This window comes from Vulpes lagopus, chromosome 8 (genome assembly GCF_018345385.1).
Source record: "Vulpes lagopus strain Blue_001 chromosome 8, ASM1834538v1, whole genome shotgun sequence".
In the NCBI taxonomy this organism is placed as follows: domain Eukaryota; kingdom Metazoa; phylum Chordata; class Mammalia; order Carnivora; family Canidae; genus Vulpes; species Vulpes lagopus.
Genome location: NC_054831.1, coordinates 116765413 through 116785975, shown reverse-complemented (window position 1 = coordinate 116785975; position 20563 = coordinate 116765413). Strand labels below are relative to the sequence as shown.

General features: G+C 36.0%; 1 protein-coding gene and 1 non-coding gene across 2 annotated transcripts in view; both read right to left on the bottom strand.

The window, feature by feature from the left end:
* The window catches only part of ITFG1 (integrin alpha FG-GAP repeat containing 1), a 286044-nt gene that overhangs the window by 56835 nt on the left and 208646 nt on the right, over positions 1-20563 (bottom strand). Inside the window, exon 13 of the mRNA XM_041766923.1 lies at positions 8124-8167. Within this exon, the coding sequence (XP_041622857.1) occupies positions 8124-8167 (44 nt within the window). The remainder of the gene's footprint in view (positions 1-8123; positions 8168-20563) is intronic.
* Positions 2429-2535, bottom strand: LOC121498287. Its single transcript, XR_005989684.1, has one exon. It is a non-coding gene; the product is annotated as a U6 spliceosomal RNA (small nuclear RNA).

Sequence of the window (20563 nt, the reverse complement as noted above, 5' to 3'; positions counted from 1 at the left end):
AAAAGAGAAACTTACTTGCCTTATACCTTCTCAGACTATTCCTATACAGAACAAAGAAAAGCCTGAGAATATTTCTGATTGAAAAGATGAAAAAAATGTTAAAGACATCTTGTTCTGCTACATATATTATAAATCTGTTTGTAGTAACAATTGGAACATCTGTGTCTCATAATGAGGTATCTCTGAGAACATAAATAAGAGATGTTTTCCCTTTATATCAGGCCTTTGCAGAATGCATTTCTCTTGTGAATAGCTTGTAATTTATTCTGCAAATGTTCAAACTTAACAATGAATATGTGATTGTGGTTAAGAGGTGGTATGGTAGATTTATCAATGAAGGGCCATTAAAAAAAGGAAACCAAATTTTGGAAAAGCTCATTTACTCATACATAAATATTTATTGTGCTACTATGTGCAGGCTACCGTGTGTGTTAGGGAGTAAGGACAGAATAATAAACAAGATCCAGTGTCTCTTCTTCAAGAACTGAACACAGAATTCACTAGCTTCTAAGTAGCAGGACAATGATGCTTAGAGGAAATGCTGTCTGGAAGCTGATCTAGGGTCATGTTAAGGACTTTAGGAGATGGTGGAGACGAGGGGACAGCACGGCAGAGCACTGCAATTCTGTGTGGCTGACAGAGTTGGGAGCGGGTGTGAGGGGAATGGCAAGGAATAAGGCTGAAGAAGTAAACAAGAGCTCTGTTCCAACAAACTGGGTATGGACCATTTTTCAAGGACAAAGAAAAGCCACCGAAGGTTTGTATTTTAAAAAGATCACTGTGGTACCTTTTTGAAGGATGGCTCAGATCCTCCAGCTGTCAGGCAAGAAAGGATGGTGGCCTGGATTAAATAATGGTGGGATAGAGAAAAGGGACAGTTAAGGGTTGAGAACAATAATCTAGTAGATCTGGGGGTAAGAGAAAAGAAAAAGTAACCAAGATAGGAAACATGGGAGGTGGAATGAGGTTTTGTAAGACACTTAGATATAAAAGTCGGAAGCTCAGGAGAGTATCCAAATGGCAAAAAGCCGCACAAAACAAAACACACCAAACAGGGGAGAAGTTGAGGAAACTTAGAGTATAATGTAGAGGGAGAAGAAAACTTAGAATGAAAGCCTGAGAAGCACCAACATTTAAAAAGTGGGCAAAGGAAATGTCCAAAAGGGAACTGAGAGAATGGCCAAAGAGGTGGAAGAGGAGCTAGGAAGGGTGAATGTAAAGGAGGCTGAGGAAAGGGGAGTATCAGGAGATCAAATGCAGGTCAAATGCTAGATTAAAACAGTGGGTTAAGGATATGGAAGTAAGTGATTGGAAAGAGCCAATGGTGCACAATTTATGTTTGGCTGGGAAGAGAAAACAGAGATTGGGCAGTAGCTGGAGAGGATGTAGGGTTTTAGAAGGAATGCATATATGCTCTTATGGATAAGAGATTTGGACACTCCTTAAATGCTGAAGAGAAGGCAGCAACAGAGAGGCAGAGGTTGAATACACAGGCCAAGCAGAATAAACAATGGAATGAAGTCCCTAAGAAGGATGTGGGACCCACAGCATAAATGGTACATTGATTAGTAAAAAGAAATATCAAAAGGGATGGGTGTGGATAAAGATATTACATTTAGTGCTATAGAAGACAACTGACATTGTTAAGCACAAGGCCCTCTGCTATGTTCTAGGACATACTGGCAGGCAAAACAGATCCTGTTGCCCTCATGGAGCTACTTAAAAGGAATATGCATAGAGGATTAAAGGACTATTTCCAAACCCTTTGTTCAGGGAGAAGAGTATTCATACGCCTGCTTATAGACTCATAATCTATAAAGTGGAAAAGTCACCACCAGGCTTTGGGTAAAAGAATTACCAGGTGACAGAGAAAGAAGCCATCTAATCTCCACTAACACAGAATATATTATACTAAGGTTTAAAGACTAAAAAAAAATTAGTTTGGTATTTTAAGAGAAAAAGCAGGAAGTAATATAAATATTCTTTTGATTTGCAGATGCTTATAGTAGCTTTTACTAAAAATATTGATCTCTTTCATAACCACAGTTCATAAATTTGTGATATATGATACGAAAAAGTCAAAAAGTCAAGTAGACCACTAGTCTTGAAGGCAAATAGAACACCAGCATTTCTTAAATATTTAGAATTCACTATCCTTACTAATACAGGGACATTACAGAGGCAGAGAAATAACCATTACCATTGACAAATAGAGGATATATTTTTTTGAGTACTTATTGTGTATTAGACCTCTATTATGATTTGCCTACATTAATTCTTCTATTAAAAACCTTACGAGGGAATGTGGCAGGCAGAATAATGGTCCCCTATGATGGTCACATCCTAATTCCCAAAACCCACTGATAATCTTATATAGCAAAAGGGAATTTGCAGATGTGATTAAGGGATTTTTTTTTTTTTTTCTCTTAAGAATGTGGAATGCTTCACGAATTTGCATGTCATCCTTGCCCAGGAGCCATGCTAATCTTCTCTATATCATTCCAACTTTAATATATATGCTGCTAAAGTTAGCACATGTGAGCAAGCTCTTGAGATGGAGAGATTATATTGGATTACCTAAATGGGCCCAATGTAATCACTTAGGGTCCTTATTAAGTGAAAGTGGGAGGCAAGATGGGTAGGGGTCAGTGATTTGAAGAAACTACATGGCTGGATTAGGAGATGGATAGACCAATAGCCAAGGAATGTAGCTGGCCTTGAGAAGTGAAAGGCAAGGGAATGGATTCTCCTTAAAGCTTCCAGAGGGAGTCCTACTTAGTGAAGCATATTTGGGCTTTTGACCTCCAGAACTGTAAAAGAATATATTTGCATTGTTTTAAGCCACTAAATTATGATAATTTGTTATACAGCAATAGGAAGCTAACATAAATGGGTATAATTAGTTTCCCCTTTATAGAGATGTGGAGAATGAAGCTTAACAAGAGTTATATAACTTTCCCAAAGTTACTTAAGGTAGTTGAAGAGATTCTGATTTTATATTCTTTTTCCCTTTGAAGTGAGAAGCAAGGTCAATTGCTGAGAACTAGAAGTTGGGGATGGATGTAAGAGGAGACTAGAAAAGGATATAAAATAGTTCTTATGAAAAATGGGAGTTTCTAATATGTACAAAGTCCTTATTTTAGAGATACACATGAAAGTATTTACGGAATATAGGATTTAATGGATTTGCCTTAAAATAACCTAAGGGGTGCTGTGAATGGAATTAGTAGGTGGGGATATATGATGATAGTGTTGAAACTGGGTAGTAGTATGGGCACAAGGAGTTTTATTATATTAATCTATACTTTTATAGATGTTTAAAATTTTTCCAAAAAATGTAAAAAAAAAAAGTCAAAGTAAAGAGTAATAAATGACACAGAGAAAGATATATTGATTAAAAACCAGGAAGTAAAATGGGCAAGAACAACTTTTACAATAAAGCAACAGAGAACCTATCAGTGGTGACTGAGAAAAAGTGGGATAGGGAAGGAGGGTCAGAAGAGAAGGATAGCCAAAAGGCACAAAAATTATCCATATATGTTTCATTATATATATATCCATTTAAATAGTGTACGTATATACAATATATACATAACATTGAATATATTCATTATGTACAGTTTATTGCATGTCAATTACACTGCAATAAAGCTGTGAGAAATAAAGATAAGGCAATACTGATAAATGATGCTGATAAAAATGCAAGGAGAGTTTCTGGCCTGATATGTAAAGAGCTTTGGAAGTTGTGGCTCCTAGTCCTCACAAAAGCAACAAAAAAAGCTGAAGAAAGTAAAAACCAACTCTCCTTAGATCCAGAGAACTGAGATCACAGGGCAAACTGCTACTCTGAAAACTGGAGAGAGAGGTGGGTACAGAGAATCAATCATAGCTGACTGGGAGCAGAGACCTTAGAAGCAGGAGACTGAAAGGAGCCAGTCCCACAGACATTTAAATTTTAACCGAGAAACTGCTGGAAGCCCAATATGATCTAGTTTGAGAATGTAAAACTCTGGGGGAGGAAGGAAAACAAAAGTTTTATCTCTAGAGTCCCAGTAGATTCTCGGGGTAAGACTGGAACACTAAAACAACTCTCAGGGAGGGGAAGTAGAGCATTCTGAAATATGCCCAGACCTCTTTTGTTCTTAACATTTTGCCCTCAAGGGAAAACTATTTTATCAGAGCTTAAGTGACTTGGATTCTACTAAAACCTTTCCAACCTTGGGGAAAGGAACCGAACTTTAGCCCTCTCTCGCCTTCCTGTCTTGTCTAAGGGGAAGGGGGAGCTAAGAAGCACTTGTGAAAGTCACATCCCAGGGATACAGGCTCATTAAAAGTCTGAGACCTAATCACTGGATTATAGGATGCATTTTCTCCATCTGTTCTTTATCACCACATCAATGGGCTCCTGTCTAATAATGGGATTACAGCTAAAAGCACTGCAAGACTCCGACCCTCTTTAAATATAAGTCTGTATAGGGAAACAAAAAGACAACAGGGGAGACAAAAAGGCAATACAGAAAAATGCTACATAGAGTTGTTAGTTATCCTAGCCATATAGACATAAAGATCTGCCTCAGTTCTGGCTTTCAACAAAAGATTTCAAGGCATGCTAAAAGGCAGAAAACAAAGTTTGACTAGATGAAGCAAGCATCAGTACCAGACTAAGAATATGGCAGGAATGTTGGAATTATCAAACCTGAACTTTAAAATAACTATGACTAATATGTTAAGAGCTCTCCTGGAAAAAGTAGACAACATGCAAACATAGATTAATATAAGCAGAGAGATGGAAACTCTTAAGGATCAAATAGAAATGGTAGAAATAAAATACTAAAATAGAAATGAATGCCTGAACACAGCTGAACAAAGAATCAGTGAGCTTGAGGATCAAAAGAAATTTCTAAAACTGAAACACAGAGAAAAACTAATGAAAAAGATGGAACAGAATATCCAACAACTGTGTGACAGTTACCAAAGGTGTAACATATGTGTCAGGGGATTACTGGAAGGAAAAAGAGAGAAAGGGACAGAAGAAATCTTTGAAATAATAACATGAGAATTTTCCAAAATTAGTGACAGACACCAAACCAGATATCCAGGAAGCTTAAGAATACCAAACAGGAAAAATAACTAAAAATCTATACCTATGCATATCATATTCAATCAGCAGAAAGCCAAAGACAAAGAAAAAATCCTGAAAGTAATCAGAGAAAAAGAATGGGAGAAAAGAGGACGAGGAATCCATATAAGACTGATACAATTAAGAATGCTCATTTCAGGTTGAAGACTATGAACCAGTTGTGGTACCAATATGCAAGGCTGTTTATTTTTCTTCAGAAATGCCCAGGAGCCTAGGTCTAGTACTGAACAGACAGCTGGACTAACCTGGGGCTGTAATTCTGCTAGGCAGGTACAGTAGAAGGAGAGTGCTTTATAGGAGTTAAAAGTAATGGCAGGAGTGAGTTTGTGTGTGGCAGCTAAAGGAGGAAGGTAAAGGCAAGAGATTGGGAAACTAATGGTCTTAAAGATGAAGAGGAATAGTAATGGGAGAGGGCTGGAAAAATAGACTGTGGTCAGATTGCTGAATGGATGGCATTAAAATTTCAAAAGTAAAATAGTTCTGAGAGATAAGGTCTCGAGTATTGCCTGGGGTTTCCAAAATGGAGATAAAGGGATTTGAGTGGGATTGGTTTCTGATTTGGATAATTCTTTCCTCTCTCATGTATCAGATAGGTTGCCAGTATCAGGTGGGAGCACAGTGGCAGCAGAAGAGCTATTCAACTCATAAATTAACTCAAGTGGTAAAGAATATCAGATGGTAGATGCATCTTTCTTCTTAGGCTTACACAGGGTCATACCTAATATAACACTTTCTCCTATGATCAAGTGGATCTAATGTCAAAGCATTAGGAAAAAGGCCCACTTTTTCATGAAATAATAATAATTTTACAAGTGGGTACACATTTGATATATGGAAAACTGGAGAAGTATAGGGCGCATTTATTTCTTTCAGGTTGTCATAAAATTGTGATCTATGATATCAGTGGAGAAGGAAATGATCTATGGGAAGGCAGTTCAACAGGATCTGAATTTCAAAGAAAGTAATAAATGGACAAATAGGAGGCAGAAAAGCCCAAAGGCTCTGGACTTAGTGTTATCATTGTAAGAACAGCTCTGCATGCTGAATTTTACTTACATAGCTTTCGAATGATTCTGTCCTCCCTACAATTAAAGTTGCTTTTACTTCAAGACAAAGAGAATGGAGCATTTTTGCACCCTGCCTTAATCATGCAGCCTTTTCCTATCACCTTTTCTGCCAGAACTTGTGGGTAAAATAAGTGGGTTCCATTTCGATGTTTTCAAGTTCTTTGACCATGTAATGAATATGGTCAATGAGAGAAAGGAAGAGGAACAAAGGCTCTGAACATTTCACAGCCTGGGTAGACAATACCTGAATAACCAAACTAATCTTTAGCCTCTGATTAATTACATCTACACTTAAAATTTTTTTTAAAAACAGACTACTCTTTAGAGAAGTTTTAGATTCACAGCAAATTAAGTTGGAAAGTACAGAGATTTCCCCTACATGTCCTGCATTCCCTATCCCATAGCCTCTCCCACTATACATCTACATTGTTATAATGATATGAAAACAGATGAATTTGACCAGGCACTCACATACATTTATAATGGATGTGGTGATGCATTGTCCAGATGTTCTCTTCAGGCTGGAGACGCTAATTCTCTGAGCTGCTCCTAGTGTTGGCTGCTGATAGCTCACAGTGGGGTTCCTACCTGGAAACAGTTTTCCAGCCAAACGGAGCTGGCTCCTACCAATTAGAAGCCTTTCTGGGGGACTACATGTACACAGTATCTGATTGATATAGGGATACAAAGGCCTGGCTCCTCTGCCTCTCCTTGGGCCATCTGAGGGGCCATCCTAGCTTCACAGCTCCCCATGCATCACAGACCAATTTCTTCTGCCAATCCTCCTTTCCTTACTACTTCATAGCTGTTGCTCTTGAGTCTAAATTAAATCTCTGCATGCAAATCTCTGGGTCAGGGTGTGTTTCCATATGTCTTAAATATGTAATTTCCCAACCATACACAAAATGTTGGTCATGTAGTACTTAAGTGGTAGTAAAAGTATGAGGCTATTATCAGAACATGTAGCTTTATGTTCTAGTTCCACTACTTAATAGCTCTATCACTTTGGGCAAATTAGTTTCTCTGAGCCTCAGCTTTACATGGAAGTAATTCCTTATGAAACAAGGGTTACAATGAGGACCCAAGTAGGCATATACCAACACACACACACACACACACACACACACACACACACACACACACACAGAGACACCCCACATATAATGTTATATATATATATTTAAAGATTTTATTTATTTATTCATGAGATACACAGAGGGAGAGAGAGGCAGAGACACAGGCAGAGGGAGAAGCAGGCTCCATGCAGGAAGCCCGATGTGGGACTCGATCCTGGGATTCCAGGATCACGCCCTGGGCCAAAGGCAGATGCTCAACTGCTGAGCCACCCAGGCGTCCCATAATGTTATATTTTTATGATTGACATGAACTGGCAATTTAAAAAACTAAGCCTAATTATTTTTAAACTTAGTTATTTCATTGAAACATTCCATTAGACAGCAAAAGTCAATATTAAGACTATACAAAAAAAATTTAATATTGTCTACTATATGCTTGACCCTGTGCTATGTACTATGTATAAAAAGATGAGAGCTTTCTTGACCTCCAGGGATTCCAGACTAGTGTAGAGAGACATTTAAAACAAACAGAGAAGGGAGTTCAAGTATTATATATGCCAAAATGGCAGTAGTATGCCCAGAAAGAATGGGAGGGGTGCTTATTTTTCCAAGGTATCAGAATAAGGCTTCATTAAGGAGTGAACTTTGAGGTGAGAATTTTTTAGGCAAATAATCTTATTCCCAGTAAAGTTTTTTTGAGCACTGAGCTTAAAGGATACTTTAAGCACTTCTAAATAATAACAATTTTAGTGTAGCCTATTATAACAACTATTTTGTGTATATCTATTATGCAGAGAATTTTCACAGAAATTTTTACAACTGAGAATTAAGTTTACTTACTGTTATCTTACGAGGACAGTCATTAGAACAGAGACCACTAAGAACTGTGGAAAAATAAGAAGAGGCCATTATTACTGATATAACCTAAGCTCATATTTAAAATGAACTCTAATTTTCCCCCTATAATCTATTAATATGCTCTACTGAGTCATAATCACAAGCAGAAACCAATTCAATTCCTTTGGATTTGAGTAAATCAAGTTTCTGTTGTTCACTTTCTACCGATATTTTAAAAGCCTTTATTAAGCAGTTAAGATGCTGTTTTGTGAAATATATAGTGAGATAATTAATTATAGTTATATCATACCATACTTGACTCTATTTTCCAAGCTGTTAGCTAAATTCCAAGGATGACTTAGAATCTGATATAGAAGTGCCAAATGCAAACCAATTAAATTGTTTATGGAGAAAAACACATTTAGCATTTTATATCTCAAATTAGATTTTTTCCACTTATCTAGTCAAAGTTTCTGGGTCAAAGATTTTGGACACTCTTGATTACTATGATGGAGAGAATACAACTATAGAAGAATTGATGAGTCTACAACAAATATCCAAAAGTAATTTAATGACATGTTTATTCTATAATCACCAAGAAAGAAAAGGTTAGAATGTCTGAATATTCTTTGTATAAGTAACATGAGTTTTGAAACATAATTATATTACCACCCCTTCATGTGAAGTGACATCTTTGTAAGAAAGTGGACATTAAAATAAATAAATAAATAAATAAATAAATAAATAAATAAATAAGCGAGCTCACAAAAAATGATATGGGGGTAAACGTCCTTTTATTTTTTATTTTTATTTATTTTATTATTATTTTTAATAATAAATTTATTTTTTATTGGTGTTCAATTTGCCAACATACAGAGTAACACCCAGTGCTCATCCCGTCAAGTGCCCCCCTTAGTGTCTGTCAGCCGTTCACCCCCACCCCTACCCCTCCCCTTCCACCACCCTTAGTTCGTTTCCCAGAGTTAGGAGTCTTCCATGTTCTATCTCCCTCTCTGATATTTCCTACCCATTTCTTCTCCCTTCCCTTCTATTCCCTTTCACTATTATTTATATTCCCCAAATGAATGAGAACATATAGTGTAAACGTCATTTTAAACATACATTACAAAGCCATACCATTGGTCATATACAAAGACCTTCTAGGTATGTGTTCAAAGATGATGATCCAATAGAAAACAAAGGATATCAAGAAGCAATATCCAGAAGAGAAGATGTAAATAATCAAAGCCATAAACGAAAACACTCAACCTCACCAGTCAGGGGAAAAAAAAAGTCATTTTATACCTAACAGGCAAAAAATAAAAGACCAAGTAAAATATCTGTAGGAAAAACAATAAAATCAAAGATAAATGACAAACTAGGAAAAATATTTACAACACATATAACAAAGGATTAACTTCCCTAATATATACTACAGTGCATTTATAAGTAAGATAATGAAAAAGGACAAGGACGGTTTGTAAAAATAAAAATACAAATGACTCTTAGACCTATGAAAAGATACCGAATTTATTTAGTATAAAAAAATGCAAAATAACATAGACAATAAATTCCTTTCACTTATGTCACTGGCAAAAATCAAAGAGTTTAATAACGCATTGGTTGGTGAGGGTGTTAGGAAATACATATTCTTATATACTGTAGATGAAAATGTAAATTGATACAATTTCTATGAAGGGACATCTGTTAAAATAAAAACTTATAAAGTTCAAAACTAGGCAGAATTAATTTGTGGTGCTGGAAATTAAATAGTAGTTACTTTAAAAAAAATAGTAGTTACTTTTAGGCAAAGTGGGTTAGTAACTAATAGAGCAGCATGAGGAAGCTTCTGGTTGCTGGTTATATGTTTCTTGATCTGGGTATAATTACATGGGTATGTTTTATTTTGTGAAAATTTACAGGCCTGTGCACTTAGATATACTTTTCTGTATGTATTTTCAATAATTATTTATTTAAAACATTCACTTTTTTAAAAAAGATTTTTTTATTTACTTGACAGAGAGAGCACAAGTAAGGGAAGTAACAGGCAGAAGAAGAGGGAGAAGCAGACTCCCCACTGAGCAAAGAGCCTGATGTGGAACTCGATCCTAGGATCCTGGGATCATGATTTGAGCTGAAGGCAAATGCTTAACTGACTGGGCCACCAAGGCACCCCTCACATATTGTTTTTTTAATAATTCCATTTTTGGAAATTTATCCTATAGGATGTTCTCTGTGCATTATTTACAATAATAAGGGACTGAGATAGCCTGATTTCTATTTTAAAATAACTCATTAAATTATGTTGTATCCATACTATGTGATACTATTCAGTAGTTAAAATATTGAGGCAGCTCTATATTATATTGCTGTGGTATAGTCTCTAAGATATCTTGTTAAGTGGAGAAAGCAAAGCCTAGAACAACCATTTATGTAAAATAGAAGTATATACATAAACTATCTTGGAGAGACACAAAGCTGTCTTTGGGAAAGGAATTGCACCACTGGGAGACAGGTGAAAGGGAGATGACTATTCACCATATACTCTTGTACTTTTTTTTTTCTTCATATTTGCATCTATTACTTACCTTAAAAACCAAATTTATTACCGAAATAAAAATTTAGACCTCTCAGATGAATATATGCTAAATTGGATAGTGTCATATGCTGGTGGGTATGTAAATGCCTGTATCTTTTGGGAATGGTAATTTGGTATTACCTATTAACATTAGAAGCACAGCCCTTCAACTTACTGATTTCATGTCTGTGAAATAATGGAAACCACCTACATATCCACTGAGAGAAAATACTGGGTAAATTTTGGAACATGTACAGTATTATGGAATGACATGGAGTTATTAAAGAATGAAGGACATCTGGACTCTTTCCATATCCTGGCTATTGTGGACATTGTTGCTATAAACATTAGGATGCATGTGCTCCTTTGAATCACTATGTTTGTATCCTTTGGATAAAAAAAAAAAAAAGAATGACATCTTGCCATTTGCAATGACATGGATGGAACTAGAAGGTATTATGCTAAGTGAAGTAAGTCAGAGAAAGAAAAACACCATATGATTTCATTCATATGTGGAATTTAAGATACAAAACATGAACATAGGGGAAGGGAAGGAAAAATTAAAAAAAGACAATTATCAGAGAGGGAGACAAAATATAAGAGACTCTTAACTCTAGGAAACAAACTGAGGGTTGCTGGGGGAGGATGGTGGAGGGATGGGGTAATTGGGTGATGGGCATTAAGGAGGGCATTTGATACAATGAGCACTGGGTGTTATAAGCAACTGATGAATCACTAAATTCTACCTCTGAAACTACTACTACTACTACTACTACTACTACTACTTACTAAAACAGCTGCTCCTTCATTCTCCCCAAACTCTACTACTACTACTACTACTACTACTACTACTACTACTACTTACTAAAACAGCTGCTCCTTCATTCTCCCCAAACTCCCAATTAAGAATGAAGGAGACCTATACGTGCTGACTTGAAAGAGTGTTTATACTCTTTTGCTGAGAAAAAAAAAAAAAGAAAAAGAAAAACAAGATGCAGGTAAACATGTTTAGTAAGATTCTATTTACAAATTATGTGTTGGATGAATCTCACAGACATAATGCTGAGTGAAGAAACCAGAGGCAGGGCACCTGGGTGCCTCAGTGGTTGAGCATTTGCCTTTGGCCCAGTAGTGATCCTGGGGTCCTGGGATCGCGTTTCACATCAGGCTCCTCACAGGGAACCTGCTCTTCCCTCTGCCTCTCTCTCTCTGTGTCTCTCATGCATAAATAAATAAAATCTTAAAAAAAAAAAAAAAAAGAGAAAAAGAAACCAGAGGCAAAGACTACAGTTCTGTATACTTGCTTTTATATGACATTCAAAAAAGGGAAAATGAATCTGTGGTGACTGAGATCAGAACAGTGGATACACTTTTGCGGGGAGTACTGCCTGGGTTGGGAGACCTCCTGTGGTACCGCAAATATTTTATCTTGATCTGAGTGGGCTATAAGAGGGTATACTTATGTAAAATTTCACTAAGCTGTAGACTTTTACCATTTTTCTTAACCCCATTTCTCCCACAAGCTTACAACAGTGTATTATTTTATTTTTTAAAGATTATATATAAAATATATATAAAGATTACATAATCTCTTATATAAACTAACTTCTCTCTCTCTTCTCTCTCATCTATTGGTTTTGTGTCTCTGGAGAATCCAGACTAATAATACAGTAAGTTTCTGTTTTTAGTGGTCATTGACAATCTCTTCTCTTTGCCATATCTGTCCACTCATCAATGGATACTATCAATATTCTCCCTGAAGGTGATTTAATTTCTACTTCTTACTATCTGCTCAATCTCTATTCCTATCAACGTGGCCTTCTACCTGAAATGCTGTGCCACTATCCATTTTGATTGTTCCACCTTTTTGGAACTTCTTGCCTATCATTTTCACAGAAACCTTCTTTGATCTTTATAATCTTATAGAACATATAATTCAAATATAAAGCAGTTTTCACTGGTTTTTAGTTATAGTACATGCATAAATCTTCCTCTTTCAAGTAGACAGATTCCTGTTAGCAATAAATACTAGTTACATAAATGGATAGATCTTTACTGAATAAAACTGAGTAGTAGTAAAAAGCCAAGACAATAATGCACTTTGTGGAAGAACATACTATGTATGGTGACTCAAAGTGCTAATAAACAGATTTATTTCCAAAACCACCTTCAAACACACACACACATGTTTGAGATATAATTCACATTTTGAGATAGCTTTCACTTATTTATAGTGTTCTATTCAGTAGTTTTTAGTGTATTCCCAGAGCTGTACAATCATTACCACAATCACTCTTCATCACTTCTAAAAAGAAACCCTGTATCCTTTAGCTATCATGCTCCAGTCCTCCTCACCCTCAGTCCAAAGCAACCACCATAATCTTCTGTGTCTACATACTTTTCTGAATATTTTGAGAATATTATAGAAGAAATTCAAAAATGTAGAGAAGAAAATAAAAGTCACTTGTGATCCAACCATCCAGATATCGTTACCAATTTGTTGTAAGATATCACACTGTCATAGACTAAATGTGTCTCCACAAAGTCCTTATGTTGAAGTTCTAATGTTTGGTGCTGCCATATTTGGAGATGGAACCTCTATGGAAAAAATGTTAAATGAGTTTATAAGGCGGCATCTGAGTGGTTCAGACGGGTAAGCACCACCTGCCTTTGCTCAGGTCATAATCCCAGGTCCTGGAATTGAGCCCCACATTGGACTCTGCTCAGAGGAAAGCCGGCTTCTCCCTCCCCCTCTGCCTGCTGCTGTCCCTGCTTGTACTCTTTCCCTCTGTGTGTGTGTGTGTGTGTGTGTGTGTGTATGTGTCACATAAATAAAAGTCTTTTTAAAAAATAAAAGAGTTCATAAGGGTGAAGTACGAATCTGATGGATTAGTGTTCTTATAAGAAGAGACATGAGAGAGCTTACTCTCTCTCACTCACTGCACGTACAAAGTGGAGATCATGTGAGCACCCAAGGAGATGGAGGCCACCTATAAACCAAGAGGCCTCACAATGAAACCTACTTTGCTGGCACCTTTATCTTGGAATTCCCAGTCTCTAGACTACGAGAACCAAATTTCTGTTGTTTAAGCTGCCCAGCCCGTATATGACACTTTGTTATGGCAGCCTGAGATTAACATGCAAATAAAAAAATTTACACATGTGAAATCATGCTTCACATAATTTTGTAATCTTTTTGGTTAACATAATCCAGTCTTTTCCTACATTATTAAATATGTTTCTATCACATAACTTCAGTATTCCACTGCATCTATGGATAAATATATGCATAAAAATACATACCCATTCTTATTAGTACATTTAGGTTCTCCACTCTATAATCCATCTTTTTCTCCTCTTATCAATACCACCGGAAAGATCATCTTTACAGACATGGTACATTATACACAAATCTCTGGCAAATCTCTGATAATTTTCTTGGGATAACTGATAACCCAAAATTCTTTCTGGGTTTAATCTTAAAGTTTTTGGTGTGTATACTGAAATCATCCTACAGAAAGGTTATCAAGCATCTTTTTAGTAAACATTCATTGATCTTCTGGTAAGTGCCAAACTCTGAACAGGAATTTGCTTTCATATATGCTCTTGCTCACAGAAAGATTATGAGTTACCTTTTGTTGCTCCCCCGCCCCCAAGTTTCTTTTTTTAGAAAAGGAAACTGAAGTTTGGGCTAGTATATCCACTCAAGGTCACAAAACAAATGGAGCTCTTATGAAAGAACATGTGGCCACTAGTCACTAACTCATTTAAAAAACACATTATCCTACTTTTACAGGAGATGGAAAAATCGATGAACCAGTAGATTATTTTATTTTCTGTATAGGATAAATTGTCTGTGTCTTGGTTAGCATAGTTGAGAGTATTTACTCAAAATTATATAATACTATGTTTCATTTTGTATAGAGCAAGCCAAAACCTACCTGGGTTCCTGTATCTATTTTTGTTTTTTACAAGATCTCTCTGTCAAACTTGAAGTTTGATACTATAGCAATAGGATCAAGATACATATCACACATATATATTATACATACAGATGTCTTTTAAAAGGAGATGTCTACATAATATAGATAGAATATGCATTTCCTTGTTTTACAGGCATAATGTAAGAAGAAATGGTAATAATCCTTGAGCCTAATCAATACTCTGGTTGATAATATTATTTAGTTAGGAATTCAGGACTCCTAAACACTGTTTTAAAGGCTAACCTATTCTTAGCCTGAAATTATTACTTCATCTACAGAACAACTTGACTTTTTTCCAGTGACATCGACCTAATAACTGCAGCAGGTATGGCAGACTTAGACTGTATGGTTTCTGGGCTCTACTAGCTCTATATATGTGACACGAAGCAGAAAAAAAGTCTTTAGCTAGTTTCAGTAATTATACTGCTTTCTCAAAGTAGAATTTTACTTTTAGCTTTGGCTTTACCACTAAATCCTTTGTTTTCCCTTTAGATTTCCAATCAGAAAAAAGGGACATGCCTACTCACATACACACTTTTATCTTCTCCTCTTGAGTTAATAAAATAATAGTTTAAAAAAGTCTGAAAAGCATTAAGTTTCTTCAAATGTGCAGGCTGAATTAGGAAAATTTTTATTTTTATTTCTCTACTATATTTTTCTGTATAAAATGTGACAGACTCATCAATTCAGTTTAAACTATAGCTTATTAAAATTACACACAACTGCAAAAAGAAAGGGAGAACTGAATTGAATGGTGCTGAGAAACACAATATAGCATATACTTTATGCTTGTGTTAGTAGTTCATCTTATTAATAAGGGTTTGTTTTTTTAGTATATCAGATTAATTATACCAAGTTTACAGGTCATGAACGTCAAGAATAAATCTGAAAGCGACTATTTGATACTAAGACTGGCTAAAATCCATAATATCAGCTCCTTTCAGGTACCCTATTCATACAGTACAATAAATTGCATCAAGCGTGAGCCAGGGTAAAATGTGGGTATGGGCAAAATACTTCACTTCTCTGTTTCACAGTTTTAGAAAAATCTTTAAAATAATATGGTTGGATAAAATCATTTATAAGGTTTATAAAAACTCCCATATCCTATGATTCCAAACTGGGTTTTATCTTGCTAGTAGATAGTTTCAGGTGCTGACCACTCTGCCCCAGCACAGAAGAAGTGGTCTGGTTTTAAAGAGTGCTTTAAGTTTGTTCACGTATGTCAGAAATGCAGAGCAAAACCAGGAATGTAACTTATTTTATAATCTAATTTTCTGCCTTCTCTTTCCCTAATATGCAAGATTATAGTATTTTAAAAAGTTATACATTCTAATGTGTTTTTACTAAAAGTGATCATATGTAGGTACTATTATATGAGACAATCCATGTAAAACACTTGGTGGAGGGCCTGGTACATGATAAACAACAAATATTAGCTACTGTAGTTTTTTTTTTTTTTTAAATGAATCGATTCTGTAATTCTGGATTATAGTATTTAGAAGTATCAGTTTTTACTGCCACAGCTTCTTTCGGTATGCCTGAAACTTTGGTAACCACCAGAAGCTAGCAGAGAATGCTCAGGGCTCATAGTATTTATATCTAATAAGTGGCAAAGGGCATAACTTTTTAAAAATACCTTTCCAGATTTTCCAAATGTTTTATAATTGGCTGCCTTATTTGTAATCAGAAAATAAGCGTTAAGTCAAAACTTTACCACTAAAAAAAGGATAATGCCTTAAAATTCTCTTGCATACTCAAGGAAATAAAAGGGAGGACTCTGATGGTGTTTTTACAAATGTCACCCAGAAATTATAATTTTAAGACTCCATAATGTCAAGCTTAAGAACAAGTAAAAAGTACCAGTAACCTATTAATCCAATGTAAGAATGTAATTTCCCCAGTGACATCAGAATAAAAACTCCATCTACTGTGCTTTAGTCAGGGGGAAAAAAAAACCCCCAACAAACCAAAAATCTACTCCTAAATGCTTCAAGGCATCATTTATTATCATTTCAGCAAAAGCTCACTTCCTAGAAGGGAGACAGTTATACTGTTTATATAAAACTATACTGTTTTAAGTAAAGCATTGTTCTTAAGCAACTGTAACAATTGGAAAGGTGTGCTAAAATAAAGAGCCCCTATGAAAAATGAAATTTCACAGGGCAGATACTGGTATACAATTCCAGCCTTCCACTATTTGTGTTTTTCACTACTGTGAGCCTGTTGAAGTATCTGTGTTGCTCATTTTAAGTGTCAATAAATGGTTTCCTACTAACTAGCTGATCTTTGCTAAACCACAGTCTAATTTTTAGAAGTTTAAGAATTTTGTCCATTTCATAAACTTTTGTAAATTACTAGTATGTATTTCTGACCATATTATAAAATCCTATATAGATTTATTGTAACATTTTATAATACCTTTTTAAATAAACTGTTTTAAAAAGTAATTTATAATACCCTTAGACTTTTAAAACTATAGTTGTTATAAAAAGATTAATGGAGTTTGGAAGATAGCCTATTCACAGAATTAAATGAAAACCTGTAATTAAAATACTTAATGAGCTATTTGAAATACTGGATACTAGTAGATTAGTTTAAAACATGACTAATGGGATGTAGAATTCCTAAATTTTCTTTAAAATGACAATGCCTAGGGTCTTTCTTCTTCTTCTTCTTCTTCTTCTTCTTCTTCCTCTTCTTCCTCTTCCTCCTCCTCTTCTTCTTCTTCTTCTTCTTCTTCTTCTTCTTCTTCTTCTTCTTTTTTTTTAAAGATTTTTAAAAGTATCCTCTCCACCTAATGTGGGGCTTCAACTCACAACCCCAAGACCAAGAGTTGCATGCTCAACAGACTAAGCTAGCTAGGTGCCCTGACAATGCTTAGGATCTTAAGATTTCATGTTAAAACACATTATATGTTATAGCTCATGTATTCTTAAAGATATTTAAAGTATAGCTTTGTGATTCAGTTTATATTAGCTACTTCACACAAATGTCAAAAACAAAAAATAGCAATAATCATGCATAAGTACTGTAACACTAAACCATGGTGTAGGTTGGGAGAAGGATGAGTAGAATAAAGTCAAAGCTATAAAGGTCAGTACTGTATAATGGTTTCAGTAGCATTTAAAATGAAAAATCCAGTGCTGTGAGGCTCTCCTCTGGGGGAGGGTAGCAAGTCCAGTCTTGCTGGGTCCTTTAAGATTTGGACTTTTAAATCCCAGCCATATGCCAGAGATAAAACACAGGAGAACTGTGTTGCTAAGTGTACCCATGCCCTGGCACAGACAGGTTGAGGGTGGGGATCTGTAAGAGGCCTGGGCCACAGGAGGGGAGATTGCTTGCTTTTCTGTGGGGGCTTCCTGAGCAGAGGCAGCTGAGAGTTCCCCTCTCTGGGGACGAGAGGGATAGATGATACCATCTTCCATGCCCCCTGCTCTGCCCCGCCCACCAGCATGGTGGGACTTCAGTGAGCAATACAGAGCCCCTAGTGGGTGCTGGAGCCAGTCACACCAAACCCAGGTCTCCTGTTGCCCTGCAGAAGCATCACTACTAGGGCAAGTCTGAATGAGCCAACGTGGCAGGCCGCATCTCCTTTAGAGGACCAATACAGCACCCCTGTACTCCCCATATGTGTCAAAGATACATGATCATAGAGTGCTCCTAAGGGTCAGCTTCAGCTCTAGGGGAACAGGACCAGGCTTCCCCCCACTTTTTTCTTTGGAATCAGGCTTATAGTTTCTCATTTTTTGGATCAGGCTTCTTTCTTTCTTTCTTTCTTTCTTTCTTTCTTTCTTTCTTTCTTTCTTTCTTTCTTTCTTCTTCCTTCCTTCCTTCCTTCCTTCCTTCCTTCCTTTCTTTTCTTTCTTTTCTTTCTTTTCCTTCTCAATCAGGTTATAATTTTTTATCTGTTTGCTTTTTTTTTGGGGTCCCTTTTCCTTTTCTCTTTTTTTGGACCAGGTTTGTGTCCAGGTTTCTATTTTAATCAGGCTTATCTGAACAAACAGATCAGAACACACCTACTTAAAGGCCAAAACACTCCCCACTGCAAGCAAAGAGGAACCCTGTAGAGGACTGATGTGGGAAAGAGCAGCCATAACACAGCAGCAGAATGCACACAGCATATACCAGAAACACTTCCTGAAGTTCCTGGGCAGTGCCTTCTTTTTAATACAGCATTACTCTCAGAAGCAGGAAATGTAACAAGCTTTCATAATATTCAAAAGACAGAAATTTAGCCAAGATGACAAGATAGAGGAATTCTCCCCCTCCAAAAAAGATCAAGAAGAAAACATAGACATGGACTTGCTCAAAACAGATATAAGCAATATATCTAAACAAGAATTTAGAACAATAGTTGTAAGAATACTAGCTGGGTTTTGAAAAAATGTAGAAGACACCAGAAACTCTTGCTGCAGAGATAAAGGACCTAAAAACTTGTGAGGCTGAAATAAAAAATTCTGTAACTGAGATGCATAACCCATAGGATATAATTACAACAAGATGGGAGAAGCAGAGGAATGAATAGGTGACATGAAGATAAAATTATGGAAAATAATGAACCAGAAAGGAGAGGAAAAGAAAACTATTAGATCACAAATATAGATTTAGGGAAGTCAGCAATTCCATAAAGTGAAATAATACCTATATCATAGAAGTCCCACAAGAAGAGTAAGAAAAAGGGGCAGAAGATTTATTTGAACAAAATACAGCTGCGACCTTCCCTAATATGGGGAAGGAAACAAGCATCCAAATTCAAGATGCACAGAGAACTCCCCTTAAAATGAACAAAAAGACGCAAACACCAATATATATCACAGTGAAACTTGTAAGACACTAAGATAAAGAGAGAATTCTGAAAGCAGTTAGGGATTAAAGATCCTTAACCAAAAAAGGTAGACACATAGGTTTAGCAGCAGACCTACCCACAGAAACCTGGCAGGCCAGAAGAAAGTGGCAATGTGCTAAATGGAAAAAATATGCAACTAAGGCTGTCATTCAGAACAGAAGGAGATAAAGAGCTTCTAAGACAAGCAAAAACTAAGGGAGTTCATGAACACTAAATTAGCTCTGCAAGAAATATTAAACTGAACCCTTTCAGCAGGAGAGAGAGACCCAAAGCAACAAAGACTAGAAAGGAACAGAGACAATATACGGTAACAGTGACTTTACAGGTAATACAATGCCACTAAATTCATATCTATCAATAATCACTCAGAATGTAAATGGACTCAATGCTCCAATCAAAACACAGAGGGTATCAGAATGGATTAAAAAAAACAAGACCATATGCTTGCTGCTTATAAGAGACTCATTTTAGATCCAAAGATACCTCCAGATTGAAAGTGAGGGGTGGAGAACAATCTATCATGCTAAGGGACATCAAAAGAAAGCTGGAGTAGCCCTCCTTGTATCAGACAAACCAGATTTTAAACCAAAGACTGTAATAAGAGATGAAGAAAGTTATCTTATAATAAAGAGGTGTATCCAATAAGAAGATCTAACAATTGTAAATATTTATGCTCCCAATTTGGGAGCAGCCAAATATACGAATCAATTAATAACAAACTTAAAGAAACTCATTGATAACAACCCAATAATAGTAGGAGATTTTAACACTTCACTCGAAACATCAGACATACTATCTAAGCAGCAAACCAATAAGGAAACAATGGCTTTGAATGATACATTGGACCAGATGCACTTAACAGATATATTCAGAGCATTTCATCCTAAAGCAGCAGAATATACATTCTTTTTGAGTGCACACAGAACACTCTCCAGAATAGATCACATACTGGATCACAAATCAGACCTCAACCGGTACAAAAAGATCGAGATCATACCATGCATATTTTTAGACCACAATGTATCTAGAAGTC